Consider the following 17,726-nt stretch of genomic DNA (forward strand, 5'->3'; position numbering starts at 1 on the left):
ATTGAAAAGCTTAGATTGAAAATTGAAAACTTAGCGTTCTACATTTAACAAAAAAATTAAGGTTCTCTCGCCACCATCTATTGTTGTCGACGCTTCCGTGGCCTCATCTTTTCGAGCCACTGCCATCGCCCGTCCGTCGATCTCACCCGCCGTTCGTGCTCTCCAACTCCTGCTTTCTTTTTTTTTCCTGGGTTCCTTGAATTGGGTTGAATTTTTTTTAACTTTTGTTTATTTTCTTAAGTAAATGTCGATATGCTACAATTTTTTCTAACTCCAATCAGTTAGTTCTGATTCGATGGTCTTTATTTATTCTACCAACAACAGAAAATATAAATAAAAAACAAAAAAAATAAATACTCATGCTAAAAATTAAATATATCAATTTCTATTTTTATTGAATAATAACTTAATTGTTGTTTTGAAATTTTAAAATAATTAATTCGGTTCATTCAGTTAAAATTAGTTGTCATTAAATTATTTTATTAAAATCATTTATGAAGCAGTTGAAGCTATGATGCTCTTCTAATTTAGTTCGAATGCGACTTGCATTCAGCCATGTGTTCAAAAGTATTTAGAGTTATCGTGCTCTTCTAAATATAGTATGCACTTTTGTTTTTCAACAGTGATTTTCTTTAAAGCAATAACAAGTACAGGATTTGAACGAATTGGATAAATAGAAAAAAAAAGTTACAAAAGAGAGTTCATTATAAAGGTTCGGTAATTCGTAAACATAATATTAATATTGCAATTATGTCGTTTGTTAATTACTATAATATATATTTTGGAAAGGATAAAAATTATAAAAAATGGATGTTTAACTTTTTTTTATTAAATGATCAATTTAAATTCTAATTTACGGTAAAATTAATCAGTTAATTCATCTAAATTATATTCAAAATTTAAATTATAATTTGAAAGAAAGGCAACGTTTTTAAATTGAAATTTTAACGGTTTGAAAGAAAGGTCACCGAAAAAATCTTGTAACAAATTTTGCATGTGAGGTCGAACTAATTTAAAAAAATCTAACTTAAACCTCCTATTGTTTAGAGAGTATTACTTTTTAAATTTCAAAAGAGTATGGAAAACGTTATAAATAACTGTTAGAGTAATGTCAGTATTATTCAACCTTTCCATTAATTTTTTTTATATTTTTCTGTTATCCAGCCCTTTTCAGCACTCACGTTACGAATAACGCGACACCATGACTGGTCGTGCAACTAGGAGTAGTTCAAAAAGGTTCGTAACGTCAATTTTTTTAATAATTTTTTTGGTGACTAATTTTATTTTAGTTTAATTTTTTTAAAATTTATTCGTTCCATACCATACCTTTTTTTTATGTCTATGTGTTAGCAATTATTTATAAAATTCTAACTGATTATTAACTTATTTGAAACTCAATCTGATATTATTCACGTGTTTTTATTTTGTTTGAAGATTAAATTGAATGCAAAAAAAAGAGATGGAAAAGAAAACCACGCAGAATGAAATCATCACCGCCCAAGATGTTATTTGTGATGTATCTTTTAGGTAAATCTCAATTTAAAGGTATTCCTGATTATTCAGTTTTAAGATTACCAACTCCAGTGACACATTCACGAATTGGAGTCCAAGTCAATGGGGGCATACAAGAAAATAGATTATTAGATTATATACCATTGTTCTTCGAAAATTTAATGGTTAAATTATCACACATTAATGGTTAGATTATTAGATTATATACAAGAAAAGGGATCAACTTAATTATCGTCATATGATTTAATGATTAAATTATTACACATTAAAAATTATTCAACAGATCCTCATCTATTTAACTATCATGATAATTATGTTATACGAACAGTAAAAAATAATTACTAAATCGACCACTAATATTAGATAGAGGATACATATTCAAAATATATAAAATAATTATAAAAATATATAATAGTTAATTTTTTTAACATATAATTTTTTTATTATGAAAATAAAAGTTATAGTTTTCATTTGTTTTTTTATCACCGATAATGTAAAATTATTTATACAATTAATTAATAGAACTTGAGAGGAAAAAAATGCTAACAAAATATATACAAAGCTACGTTTGATTATAAAGATAATGCAACACAAAGAATAAAGATATAAAATTTAGTGTTAAGTTTTTATGTTTTATTTGATAATAAATTAAACATAAAAAACTAAATTATAAAAGTTTATTTATTATTTTTTTCACATAAAATTTTAAAATATATATATAATGATAAGAAATATAATTACAAAAAATTGATAAGAATAATAAAAAATAAAAATTAAGTTGTGCTCTTTATTAATAATTTATGTCTTTTTTTATAAAAAAATATTAAATATATTAATTTAATGTTTCTAAATATAATATATGTGTTTATATCTTATTTACAAAATATAATTTTATAATTTTATATTCCTGTTTTAATCTTTCATACCGGTAAACAAACTTAGCTCAATAGCAGTCTTATAGTAAATAGTCATCTTACTATAATTTTGCACATTTTCTCAAATTTTATTGGCTAATTAATAATATAAACATATTGTTAATTTATTTATTTATTTACAAAATTTAGTATAAAGTTTAACTATTTATGCTTGCAAAAGAAAATGAAGACTCAAATAATTGCACTGGATGATTGATTGAAAATATTTATTTTATTTTTCATTAATTTAAATTTTGAAACTATTTTTTTATTTGTGTTTAAAAAATTAAAAAAAATTGGGCTACACAAATCAGAGTCTCCGATATGTGTTTAAAAAATAAAAAATAAAAAAATTGGAGTACACAGATCTACAATTTGGAGTGCACAGATCGGACGGTCCGATCTGTGTACTCCAAATTTGTTTAATTTTTTAAACCCAAATCGGAGGATTCAACTACACAAATCGGACGGTCTGATTTTTGTACCTAACAATCGGACTGTCCGATTTCTATTTGGATTAAAAATTGAACGATCCGATTTCTACTCCCTAAATTAAATCATCCCACATTTTAAAAAAAATACTAGAATAATTTACAATTAAAAAAATACCATTGTTAATTCAATATTAAAAATAAAAATGTGGAAATATGAAGTGAAAGTGTTTGATAATAGTCGTTAGGGTTGGCTCATGCAAAAAGAAACCTTTAAATTTTACTTGGGACTCTAATTTGTGGATGCCGCACCGGAGTTGGTAATTTCACTGGCACCATCCACAAAATGGTCTCCCCGTTCATTTCGTGGGCGCCGTGCCAGAAATGCCTGCAGCTCATGTCAATCCCATTTCGTGCCACCACATCTGAATTAGAGTGTAAATCCAATTCGCATGCGCTGCTCCTGCCCATTTTCAGAACCATTTCTCTTCATGCTTATTTTGGGAAATAATATATTTGTGATATTTATTTATATTATAAAGTCTATATATATTGATCACTTATATTAAGTAAACAAATTTTTCTAAATTTTATTTTATAGTCAATCTTTTCTAACAACAACTATGACTTCCTATTTTAATTTTAATTTATTTTGTACATTAGTTATTTTACATTAAAAAAATTATTCACCAATTATTCTTTACTTTTAAACTCCAGTAACAATAATTTTTTTATATATATCTTTCAAGTTTTTTACGGTCAATCAAAAATTAGAATATGGTAATCTCAGCAACTATGTTACAATTTAAGCCATGTTAAATAAATAATTATACGTTTGAGTACATTAAGAATATTTTTAATTTATATCATATTGTAATTATTTTCTATTTTATTACAATTATTATGGCTCGTTTATCAAAAAACTTTATTTTATGAAAAAAATTTTATAACGAATTATACTATGTAGTATTTTATCATAACATTTTATTTTGATCAAAATACATCAGTTTATATTAGTATAACATTAATTAATTAATTAATTAATACCTTAAGTTTTTAAATGTAATAATATTTGTAATATTATATTAATCTAATTAATTAATTAAAATTTTTTTAAATATCAAGTACGTATAAAAGAGTGATATGTTGTTCAAAAAATCTTATAAACTATCTCTTTATTCTTTTAAAAACATAAGATGTTTCATTCCACTAGTCATTGTTGAAGAAACACTTTATGCTAATCAACTGCAACATTTCAATCAATCGGGTTGGACCGGACAGGTTTGCTAGTTACATCTTGGTTAAAATTTGTACTGTATTAATAATTTTTATGCATAAATTAACCATGACTAAATATTTAAAATTAACAACTATATAATTTCACAATAATAAAAATCAATTGTCTTAAAATTATTTTTTAGTATTCGGTTATTAGTTTTATTTTTTACATTTTAAGATTATGGAAAGTAAATTATTATTAAATAAATTCTTATGGTATTTTTTTTGATATTTTCTCACAAGAAGAGCCTGTATGACACTCTAAAATAAAAGAAACTGTTAACTATATTTTGATTTCGCACTTGTGTAGCCAAACTCTTTTCAAGGAGAACACACAAGCCTCTTTCGACAATTTATTTGTCAGCAATCAACATTTAAATTTACTCTCAGAACCTATGTATCAGTGTTTAACTAAATACATTGATTCAAAGATTTTGAAGGTGAAACAAGAGGTCCAAAGGACGATACGCCAAGAGTTTCAGAATTTGGCCCAAACATTAACTCCTCCTACAAACAGAGTAATGTCTACTGCTGGAGGTGAAGAAGCAAATGGCAATAGGGTAAGTAACAAAAATTAGTTATCTCTATTTTAAGTATTTTTTAAAGTTTGCCAATTGCGAATTTTATGGTTAATAGTAAGTGAATATAGTAACGTATGAACAATAAAAAACTGTTTAATAAAACTGAAAATGATCAAAATAAATATTTGTAATCTATACATTTAATATGCAGGCAACTAATCGTGATGGACAGCTGTATAAGTTGGATGTCGTCAAATGTGAATTTGAAAGGTTGCGTTCATTAACAATACCAGTAAGTAAAAATTATTTTATTAGGATTATGTTCTGTATGAATAATTTGACTATGATTTCATAATTATATATATTTCAGTTGACGTTTGAAATCCCCAAAGATATGCTCGTCAATGAAGAAGAAGCAATGGTAGCTATATATTTATATAATGCTAATGCCTCCCCCGAGTAAGTATCTTGTTAATATACATATAGATAAAAGTTGTTAGACATTTTATTTCATGTGGTAAGATTATTTATTTATTTATTTATTTTTACAACAGCGAGAAAATACTTGTACACGAAGGTGTAGATGGTTGTAGAAGATCATTCGATGCACTTAAGCCTATGCGACAGATAGATGCTAATGTAAAACTCTAAATTGCATAAAAAAAATTTATTTTTCAAACCTCTTATACTAATTGTATTTTTTATCTTTAATCTTGCTAGATATTAATAATGGTTGCATGCACAATGACTCATGAGGAAAATATTCATTCCGGAGGTCCAAAGATATGGTTTCTTCCGCCTAAGGTCTCCGTAAGTCATATGAAGTCAAAGTTTACTATATGCTTTAATAAAACAACCAAATTGAATCACAATTTTCTTTGATTGTAAAACTTGTTAGGAACAAGCACTTTCATTTGTCTACCCACCAACAGCTGTGGTAATGGACCATTCAGCATACTTATCTGATGTTAGCAGCTTATCAAAGGTAGCTAATGTATTTATTTTAAATTTGAAACGTACCCATTTACTATCATTTGCCATGATATGTTTTTACAATCTTGAGTTTTTGTGATTTTTAGATTTATGTACCAATTAAGGACAACTTTAAACTTTGGTACTTATTATGTGTTGACGTGAAGAAGAGGAAGTTGATATGTGTAGATCCGATGCAACAAAGATCAAGGAAAACCATAAGGGAGCGACAGATTTGGCAACTAATGAGTTATTCATACTTCTAAATTAAATTTGTTGACCATAACTCATTTAATTTTCAACAACAATTACTTACAATTATATTTCCTGTCAATGTAGGCAAATTTCATTGACTGGATGATTCATGAACAATTGCTCGATGAGAGAATAGAGGGTAAGTCAAATTTGGATGAAGTTGCATATCAACTTGGTGAATTTCAGATCTACTATCCACAGAATCTTCCACAACAAGAAAATGCGTAAGACAAGTTACTATATGAATTTAAGCAAATTCAAATAACTATCTAAGGAAGGTGAAGCTAATATTTTAATACGTATGCCTCAGGTTTGATTCTGGGATGTGGGTTGCTAGATGGCAGCTATATGCTGAGGCCAGGAATTCATTTATCATACCAGTGAGTATAACATTATAATTGCTGACATTGTATCCTTACTAAATAGAATCTTCACTAATTTATTAATTTTATAACATGCAGCCAGTGGACAATACTGCACGCATGCGGTTGGCCTTAGATTTAGTGCTGAGCAATTACAATAAGGCCAAAGAAACCACCATCGATGCCGCAAAGAAATTGGTCACCAAAATAAATTGAAATGCAGCCATTTATTATGTTCACATTATGAGTTTTATTAATTTTTCTAAGTTTAAGATGTTTTGAATTTCATACATTGATAGTGTTTGTTATTTTATTTTATTAAGACTTTAATATTAAAGCCGTTTTCATTTATTTATTTCTAATCATGTCATTTATTTCGGTAGTATTTTGTTGTTTCCATTAATTTTACTAAAAATGTAAATAAAAAGATGAAACGTTGCAACCTCACTATTGAACGAAGGGTTACAGTAAAAAAAATTACAAATTTGCATAAGCTATATAGCAAAAGTTTTAAAAAACTCTCGCACATTAATCCAAAAACTCTTTACGCCCTTCGTAATTTAATTGATAGCGGTTTTTGTTCTAAATAGTAGTGGTTCTAGAAACCCCCAAAAATTAAAATCTATGAGACTCGAATTATTCTCTCACGCACAAACCCGCCAAACCGAAACCCCGAAAGCCCCAAACCCGCAAAACCAAAAGCACCCACCAAATTTTGTGACCCTCTCCTTAGCCTTTCCTGCAAATTGGCCACGACTTCTACTCCCCCAAGGCTCATCGCTGTTCATGGTGGCCCTCTTCTCCAACTGCTCTTCAGGTTAGTGGGTTTGGTATTCTCTTCCTTCAATTGCTGTTGTTATTAACATTTGCTTCCAGTTCGCATCGCTAAGATTCTTCTCTATTTGTATCATTGCTATTCTTCGCTTTAGGTTAATGTTCGTTGCTCTGTTGTTCGCTGCTTGTTAGTGTTTGCTGCTTCGTTGTTCATTGTTCGCTATTCACTATGGTTGTTCATTGTTGATGGCTTTTTCCTTTATCAATCAAGGTAAATAATCGCTGTTTTCTTTGATATATGCTATCTTAATTAGATTATTCTAGTTTTTTAACCATGTTTTGATGTGTATTTTTTACCATTCAACTAATAAAATACTGAGATTTTGGATATTGAACTAGAACAGAGTTATGTTGTTCATGAATTAGAGAAGAGTTGTTCATCCCAATAATCAGGTTATGTATATAGTTTTTCGCCCAATGATAACAGGTCTGGTCTAATGTTATGCATTATTCTCTTGCAGGGCTCCACAATTTGCATGTCTTGTTTACCTATGATTCCAAAACTGATATTTTCAAGCAAGGTAATTGTGAAGAATTACCTTAAGTGTCTAATATTGAACTTATATGACAATCTACAATAAAGGAACATATTGTGCACCTAATTTTATATATATTTATTGCAGTTGGCATATGATCAGTCTCAAAGAGTAACACCAGTATATAGCTTTTTTTATGGAACGTGCTGTATATGCCTTAATTTTCCTTATTAGTTTTTGGCCTTATTTTTTTTATTTTAAATTTTAATGCCTTTAATGGTATATAAGTTAAGGACTTAATGAGTTTCTTTGACCGTATTAGTACTTTTGAATTTTGAGATACAATCCAAATAAAGAAGCTAGTATTAGTGGTTTAGAATTTTGAGCCAATAACGAGAATCTATCTTGCATTGTTTCTTCTAAAGTTCTTTCGGTGCTTCTTGAATTCTTATTCAGATAGCATATGAAAATATAATGTCTTTTGGAGCTAAATTATGAATGTTTTAATCTTTTAAGCATCAAATAGGTATTTTACTCTAACTTAACTATGCCTGGATTTAATCTATTGGTGGAATGATAAAATTATATTCACAAGAAATATTCGGAAAGCTCATGAGCAATGCTGTCTGGGCATTGCACTTAAAAGGAGTTGTGTATGTAGCTAACATTCTAGCCACTCTCAATTGTTATTGCGACTGCCATAGAAGTTGTGTTCCTTGGTGATACTCTGTACATTGGAAGGTACCATTTCAATTTTGACATGGAATAACAAATATACTAATGCATATGAATAAGGAAATTGCTTTGTGTCATTTTTTTGTTGGTTTAAATCATTCTTGAGTCTTAGTGATGGAAAAATATAACGAAGAAAAACATATTTCAAAGAGATTTATCTCATAGTGAATTTTACCTCAAATCAAAATAGTTGAAATCGAGTAGACTCTTACACCGAACTAAAAAGAATCAATAATTTGCTCTCTGTACTCATACTTGTTATGATGGACATAAGTGGATCAATTTGTACCCTCGACAACTTTATGCAATAAGTTCTTATGTTTTATCATTATTTTATTCATCAAACTCATAGTTGAGTACGTTAGAATGCTTAATTGTTTATTTGCTTTAAATTTTTTCTTGTTTGCATTTTGCAGTATAATTGGAGCTATAATAATATCAATTAGCTTTTACAAGCTATTGATAATGTTCCTCTTTTACAAAGCTATAAAATTGTGCATCAAAACGTACATAATAGTCATAATACTAGTACAAACTCTTATATTCTAATTCCATTGACTTACATTCTAATTCCTGTATGCCAAAAGATTTAATGGAAGATTATTAATTTTAATAATTCCTAGGGGTGCATTCAAACTTGGATGCACATTTTGCCCAATAGCCATCAAGTACAATAAAATTTTATAGATGCATTTTGGAATAGTCACAAGTAACAACATATACTCGAGGGGTTGATCATTCTGATCTTTCAATTTTTTTGTATTTTTGTTTTAGAATTTCTAGTTTTCATGCATTTCCAGGTAATCATTCACTAAGCATCTGCTGTAATTAATGATATCTTGAGCTGTTGTCTGTGATGTTTGGTACTTGGGGCCACAGAATCAAAAGCCATGAGAGGCATCCATTGAATTTACAGAGAAGATATGCAGCATCTTTGTTTAGCTTAAAGGAGTTAAAACTTGAAACAGTGTTTAGTACTTTATTTCAATGGTTGTAGGGTGAGAGATAATCTCAAAACGTGCTGGCTGGTTCATGGGATGGATATCCAAAGTACAAATTAAAATGTTAGGAGGGCTTTCTTCTCTCATGTTCTATTATCTGTTTTGTTCTTGTTTTTTATTAAATTGGTTTTATTTTTTCATCAATCTTTTGATCAATGTAATTTTCATGACAAATTATGAGAATGAAAGCAGATTGTTTTAAAATGGGTATATTTGGCTAGTTTGTTGGATATAATGTATGTCTGAATTTGTTATGACTTTTTTTTTTAAAATTGGGTCACTAATTATATCGTTGAATACAAGAAGTAAAAGTTGAGTAATTACTCATAAATTAATTAGTATTAATTTTCTTATGACTTAAAGTAGTTAATAGATAATTAATTAATAATATATACCAATTGAATAATTGTATAAATAAAAATTTAATTTATAATTTCACAAAATAATTTTTAAAAAGATAATTATGTATATATTAAGAGTACAGTACTCACAAAGATATGTAGTGAGTACTAAATCATATAAATAAAGACTATTTTTTAACTTATTGTCATTTTTAAAATCTAACGAATGATAAAACAATTTATTTTTGTTAAAAGATTTATTAAAAAATTTTTTACTTAAAAATTACTGAACTTTTTATTATTTATTCAAATTATATTATTTTAGCTAAATAAATTTTATCTTTTTAAGTAGCTCAAGTATTAGAATATTTGAATTATCTTTATAATTTTTAATTTTATCTAATTTAATTTTTTATATTTTTAGATTTAATTTTAAAAATTTATGTTAATGTTAGAATATTTTTAAGAAATAATATTATAGCTTAATAAATCTATTAAAGACAGGTAGTAGTTAAAATTTGGTGGCTAAACTCCGTTATTTTGGTAGTGTACGTGATAATTTTTCCAGTAACATTTTAAACATCGTATTTTTATTCTATGTCTTATGTTGTCGTATTTTAGTAAACGAAAAAGGTGATAACATAAAAAGAAAAGAAATTTCAAAAATTTAATAGTAAATGAGTAAAATAACATAATCTTCCTAGTTCAATAAATGTCAAATCAATCAATGAATGCAAACTATACAAAACAAAGGTAATTAGTAAATGGTACAAAATTACCAATCATCCTAAAATCTGAATCATCTTCAATCTGCCATTCCAGTTTCAGGGGCCACAACAGGAGACTCAGTTGTTCTGGAACTCATTCCGGACTCTTTGTTACTTGTAGATGCACAAACCGGGATATCGGGACCAGGACTTGATGTTTTCACTTGATCAGTAAAAGCCGATTTAGCGGTTGAGGTTGGTGCTGTTCCACCACCAATGTTCCTATCTTTTTCCATCTTCTGCTGATTTTTCATACTGTCATGTCTTTTGCACTGATCACAAACCAAACGTCATCTTCCATTACAAAAGCATAAAAATAACATAGTTTATAAATCCAAAACACAATATGCCGAATCACCATACACTACAACAAACAAGGCTTTTCACAACGGTCAAAAACCGTTGCCGTATATTGAAAAACCGTTTCCTAAACTTTAGGCAACGCTTTGGCAACGGTTTTTGACCTGTGGTATATGCGGCCGTTGCCAATGCTCAAAGGCAACGATTTTTTACCTAAGGCAATGGTAACCAAAAAACCGTTGCCAAAGTTACTGGTATAGGCAACGGTTTTGAAAGCAAATTTTAAACAACGGTTTCAAACCGTTACTCGAGAAACAATGGTTTTAAACCGTTCTTTTTCATGATACAATGGTTTAGAACTGTACCTGGATAGGCAACGGTTTTAAATTGTAGTAGTTTTGTTATCCACAACAGCAACGGTTTTAAAGCATTACCGTTGGTGTCGTTTTTTGGTAACGGTTTTTGTACCGTTGCCAATTTATAGTTGTCTAAGACAACAGTTTAAAAGCGTTATCATTGGTTTTTTTGGCAACGGTTTTAAAACCATTGCCATTTTATAGTCATCTAAGACAACGATTTTAAAGCGTTACCGTTGGTGTCATTTTTTGGCAACGGTTTTAACACTGTTGTCCTTTGTAACTTTTGACAACGATTTTTCGTAATATAATTCTTTATTTACAATAGTAGTTTTCTCGTGAATGAAATTAATTTCATTTTTTTAATTATTTAGAGTCAATAAATAATCTAAACTATTTGAATAAAGTCACTAAAAAAAAATAATTGTTCATTTTTCATCAAATTTGACTTATAAAAATTATTGCAAACTATCATGACAACCTCAAACTATATCATCTAATGTTGCAAAAAATATAACAAAGAAGAGTTGAAATAGCTAAGTAGCAAATAGATTTATCATCATGTCCGATCCACAAGTTCATGACTTTTACTCTATAACACTTGCTCTTAAAAATTTGACCTTAATCAAGTTCGATTTCCCCTTCAACATAGTTTTCCTGTAAAAAAAAGAAAAAAAATCAAATATAAAACTACACATCTTTAATACTAATAATGTCTACTAAAAATCATCCCATATGAACTCACTAAAACCAAATCAGCATTAATAAAACAGCTCAGAATAAGGCCATCAGCATCATTGCTCAATCAAAACAAGGCATGAAATCAGCCATTAATAAGGATAAAGCAGCACTAAACAACAAAATCATCCCATATGAACTCTCTAAAATCAAATCACCACTAATAAAACAGCTCAGAATAAGGCCATCAGCATCATTGCTCAATCAAAACAAGGCATGAAATCAGCCATTAACAAGGATAAAGCAGCACTAAACAGCAAAATCAACACATATGAACTCACTAAAATCAAATCAGCACTAATAAAATAGCTCAGAATAAGACCATCAGCATCATTGCTCAATCAAAATAAGGCATGAAATCAGCCATTAACAAGGATAAAGTAGCACTAAACAGCAACATCAACCCATATGAACTCACTAAAATCAAATCAGCACTAATAAAATAGCTCAGAATAAGGCCATCAGCATCATTGCTCAATCAAAACAAGGCATGAAATCAGCCATTAACAAGGGTAAAGCAGCACTAAACAGCAAAATCAACCCATATGAACTCACTAAAACCAAATCAGCACTAATAAAATAGCTCAGAATAAGGCCACCATCATCATTGCTCAATTAAAACAAGGCATGAAATCAGCCATTAACAAGGATAAAGCAGCACTAAACAGTAAAATCAACCCATATGAACTCTCTAAAATCAAATCAGCACTAATAAAACAGCTCAAAATAAGGCCATCAGCATCATTGCTCAATCAAAACAAGGCATGAAATCAGCCATTAACAAGGATAAAGCAGCACTAAATAGCAAAATCAACCCATATGAACTCACTAAAACCAAATCAGCACTAATAAAATAGCTCAGAATAAGTCCATCATCATCATTGCTCAATCAAAACAAGGCATGAAATCAGCCATTAACAAGGATAAAGCAGCACTAAACAGCAAAAAATAACCCATATGAACTCACTAAAACCAAATCAGCACTAATAAAATAACTCAGAATAAGGCCATCATCATCATTGCTCAATCAAAACAAGGCATGAAATCAGCCATTAACAAGGATAAAGCAGCGCTAAACAGCAAAATCAACCCATATGAACTCACTAAAATCAAATCAGCACTAATAAAACAGCTCAGAATAAGGCCATCATCATCATTGCTCAATCAAAACAAGGCATGAAATCAGCCATTAACAAGGATAAAGCAGAACTATACAATTTGAAACAGTAATGCAACAACCATCATTTGTCAATTAAAACAGCTCAGAAAACCATTCATAAAAGGCATCAGCAGCAACCAAAAAGTTCAACCTAAATCCACTACAATTCAGATAAAACTTCCTAACCACCTATAATCCACTAAGCATGCATAACTAATTTGTATCTAACAAATTATGCAAAGAAGCTTCAGCAATCAATTAATCACTAAATATTCTTAACAATTAAATTTTCAAACAAATTTAAAAAGATAATATATCAAATGATTCACCTGTAGTGTAGCTCAATGTCTAGGGTAGTTGCAGCTACAGAGAGACCCACTATTTGATTTCCTTTTTCTGGTTTTAAAGAGACAAACTACAACAGCAACAAAGAATAAAAATATAAGTAATTCATAACCAGATTTTTTAACAAAAAAATTAACTTTTAAAACCAGTTTTTAGAAATCTTATTTTCAAAAGTGATATATAACTAAAAAATCAAACAGTACCTAACTAGCCAAAATTGGGTTAATAAATTAGAACAAAAAACCATAGCTAAGCTGCTAAGCATATCTCTATAATTTAATAGCACAATGAATCAAAGAAGAAAAAGAAAATACTTCAACTGCATTGCATGCATATAGCAGATGGTGGCACAGCAGAGGTGTCATTACCCATAGATTTTATATGCAAACCTACTAAACAGCCATTGGATAGAGATAAATAAAGATGCAAAACATAAACATAAACAATAGAATTATCAAAATCCAGTCTTTTAAGAAAACAAGACTTTTTAGCTCCCACCCAAACAATACAGATCACAGTATGTGTTAAAAATTGTAACTGCCCAATATTATATAAATTTGCTTGTATTGCTACCCGAACAGGGTCACAACCACACACTGGTTGGCAATAGAGTTGCCTCAGTTATCCCAAAAGAAATTTTATGTACTAAAAAATGGATATGCAGTTAAGCACAATAGAAAGAAGGAAACTATTACTAACAGTTTAGATTTTTTTTCAATAAGTAATTAGAGTAATCAACCACTTAACTGTATTCATGGAATTGATTCAGATGACTCTAATAAGATTTTCTCACTATTGAGTTCGTTAAAAATTCTGCTTCTTTTATGTAAGAGTAGTAGAAAAACCTGTTAGAACCAACTGAACCAATCTCATGAACACGATTAAGCTATTGAATACTTCAATTAATTAAAAACAAATTTAAAGTAACATCCTCCTGTACACAGAAACTCAGAACAACATTCAGACCAGAATAGAAACTCAGTCAAGATTCAACACCTTTCTTTCTCATGTTCACAAACATCACCACTTTCAGAGATTACCCAACAACCAATCAAGACCTAACTAAGCAACAGAAAATACCCAACAGCCAATCAAGCCCTAACTAAGCAACAGAAAATCAGAGAAGAAGAACACTTACCATAGATGACAACCCACAAACGGCCGATGCAGTAAAGCAGCAGCAGCAAAGCAGAAGCAGCGAAGCACAACCCAGTGAAGCAGAAGCAGCGAGGCAGAACAGGGGAGAAGCAGCAAAGCAGAAGGCGCAAGGACACCGTGGAGAACGGAGAAGAACTGAAGCCGTAGAGAGGGAAGAAGCAGCGATGCCGCGGAGAGGAGAGACTCAGCGATGCCGGGAAGGAGGAGGCAGCGACGATTTTGGGAAGGATGCAACGACGATGATGGCGCGACAATGGTGAGTTTCGATTTAGGGCTTCCTGGTGACTTGCGATGATGGTGCGATTTGGGGCTTCCTGGGGAACGGCAGTTCGATGACGTCTCTGATTCTGAAGGCGTGGGTTAGGGCGGTGGAGGGAGGAAGAGTAGCGTTCGAAGAGAAGAGGAAGTAGAACGCGCGTCTGTTCTGATCTGCTTTCTTATTTTAGTTTTATTTTTTTATATTAATATTTGTTATATATTTATTTTAATTATTCTAATATTTGTTATATATTAACAATAGATGCAACGCACAGGAATCAGATTCACGATTTTTCTTAATTCCCTTAAAATAAAGGGTTCCTGTAGTGATTTTCCTGATTAATCGAATGTAAATTTTAAAAAAAATTAATAAATGGATGCATCAAAAGCCATGTAACCTTATACTTTATACTTTTCAAGGTTATTTTCAATTTGCAAGGCAAATGATATATCAGTCATTATAATTTCAGATAATTATATAAATTTAAACTATTTTTCTATAAATACTGAATTTATAAAATACTCAAAAACTATTATTATAAATAAATAACAAATATTATTTTAAAAAAATAAAATTAAAATAAATTTATAATAGATATTATATATTATTATTATAAATTATAAAAAATATTATATTTTGAAAATATTGTTTAATTTGTATAATTATTTAAATAATATTAGAAAATAGTTGTTTCATAAACAATTGTTATAATGGTTGTAAAACTGTTCTTTAAAATAGTCAAAGAGAACGGTTTTATTTTGTTACTATAGTGTAATGAAAAAATGAACTTCAACCGCAACACTGTAAAAACCGTTGTCTAAGACCATCTAATAGAACGGTTTTAAAGAGTAGCATTTCGGCAACGGTTTTAATGCGTTTCCTTTGTACAATTCTTTAAACAACAAAAAAAACCGTTGCTTAAAAATAATTCATGGTAACGGTTATAAAACCGTTCTTTAAAATAGTCAAAGAGAACGGTTTTAATTTGTTGCTATAAAATAATGACAAATTGAATTCAACAGTAACACTACAAAAAAACCGTTGTCTAAAACTATCTAAGAGAACGGTTTTAAGGCATTGTAAAATTTGGCGTTGCTAAAGGCCATATTTGTTGTAGTGATACAACGAAATTCTAAACATAGTTATAGTATGAGATACCTTAGTGGGGATGTCAATATGGCTACTGATATTCTTTTCTGTATCATCGTCTACTGGCTCCTTTGAGATTCTACCAGGAACATTAGGACAACTTTTGTTGTAGTGTCCTATCACACCGCAGTTTGAACACCTTCTACGTTGCTTAAATTTTGAGTTTTTCTTGGGAGCTCCCTTACTCTTCACCACCAATGGGTCAACAACATAGTTATCGTCTAAATTACCTTTGCGTGGATTCTCACCTCGCTTTTGGAGTTTTGTAATTGAGTTGACAACATCATTCATTGCTTTGACAAAATCACTTGAGTTCTTACATGCAACATCCATCAACCTACAACACTCAGCACCTAACACACCCAAACGACACTTTAGTACCTTATCAGAATTACTTGGATCATCGACGTTTGACTTCATGAAATCGCTCTTAGCATTCTTCGTCTAACGCTTGCACACTAAGCATTCTGGAATAACTTCAACGTGTTGGTGCTTTAGGCATGCAAATATGTGCATGCAGGGAATCCCTCTATTTTCGAACCACAGACACTCACAACGAAGCATCCCCCCAACTCTGTCAAACTCAACCATATGATCAATCTCTGGCACTCCAAAATTGTTACACTTGAAGTATAGTTTTCCACCATCCTGAATTACCAACTCTGTATTCATAGCACAAGCACCCTCAATTTCCTTCCTGACCTCCCGGAACATGTTACGAGTGAAAGTCTTTGCAGCAAAATCTTCAAGTGTCGGCAAAGAAGTCACAAGTACTGGATCGGTATATTTACTATTGAACTCTGCAACTCTTTCATTGTTCCTGTAATGGCTAACAACGGTCTCCATGTTATTGATGAATTCAAGAAGGGTATCTTTCTTTCTCACATATGCTTTTATCAGAGAGTTAATCCCTTCACACTGGGATGTTGTCCTAATTCGCCCAAAAAATTGGTCCCTCAAATATGCAAGAACCCATAAATTCCTCAACTCAAAGGTTTGGTCGACCCAAGAGTTGCTTGATAAGTTATACCTCGCCACCATGTCTCCCTACATGACCTGAAACTCTTCAACACTCACATTAGCATAAATCAATTTCTTGAAGTCATTTAAAAATCCATTGTTCTTAACCTTCTCGCATGCATTCCTATGTAAGTGCCATGCACATAGTCGATGTGTTGCATAAGGAAAGACCTGTTTAATGGCTTCTCTCATTGAAAGATCTCTGTCGGTGACAACTGCCATAGGGTGTTTATTCCCTATTGCTTCCAAAAATGTTTCCAAGAGCCACTTGTATGAACCAATATCCTCATTAACAAGAAGACCACATCCAAATATGACGGTCTGCCCATGATGATTGCTACTAGAAAATATCATAAGTGGTTTATTGTAGACGTTCCTATTGTAAGTCGAATCAAATGTCAAGACATCCCCAAAGCACTCATAATCAATACGGCTAGTCCCATCAGCCCAAAACAAATTTTCCAATCGATTCTCATTACTTAATGTGTACTTGCCAAAGAAATAAGAATCATTCCCAGCTTTACCTCTCAGGTAGCTTATTGCAGCATTTGCATCGCCACCCTTCACCTTTTTCTTCCTATGTTGAGTAATGAGGTTGTACATATCTTTTTGGTTGAATGACAAGTTTGCATATCCACCTTTTTGAGCAGCCAAGTATCACAAGATGTGACAGGTCCTGATGCCTATGTCGTGCAAATTCTTTGCCTGAGCTATATCCAAGACACTGAATGTGCGATACTCAGGCATCATGCTAACGACGAGTGGATCAACTAATCCATGAGAGTGCTCTTCGTAGAACGAAACAACCTTCCATTTATGAATTTTTCTATCTAGTCTTGCACG

General features: G+C 30.5%; 1 protein-coding gene across 1 annotated transcript; it reads right to left on the reverse strand.

The window, feature by feature from the left end:
• Nucleotides 1-16,910: 16,910 nt before the first annotated feature.
• On the reverse strand, nucleotides 16,911-17,486 carry LOC107607145 (protein FAR1-RELATED SEQUENCE 5-like). Its single transcript, XM_016309125.1, has one exon. It carries the CDS (start codon nucleotides 17,484-17,486, stop codon nucleotides 16,911-16,913), a length of 576 nt encoding a protein of 191 aa, XP_016164611.1.
• Nucleotides 17,487-17,726: the final 240 nt, after the last annotated feature.

Source organism: Arachis ipaensis, chromosome B7, assembly GCF_059453495.1.
Source record: "Arachis ipaensis isolate K30076 ecotype BB chromosome B7, ASM5945349v1, whole genome shotgun sequence".
Lineage (NCBI taxonomy): Eukaryota > Viridiplantae > Streptophyta > Magnoliopsida > Fabales > Fabaceae > Arachis > Arachis ipaensis.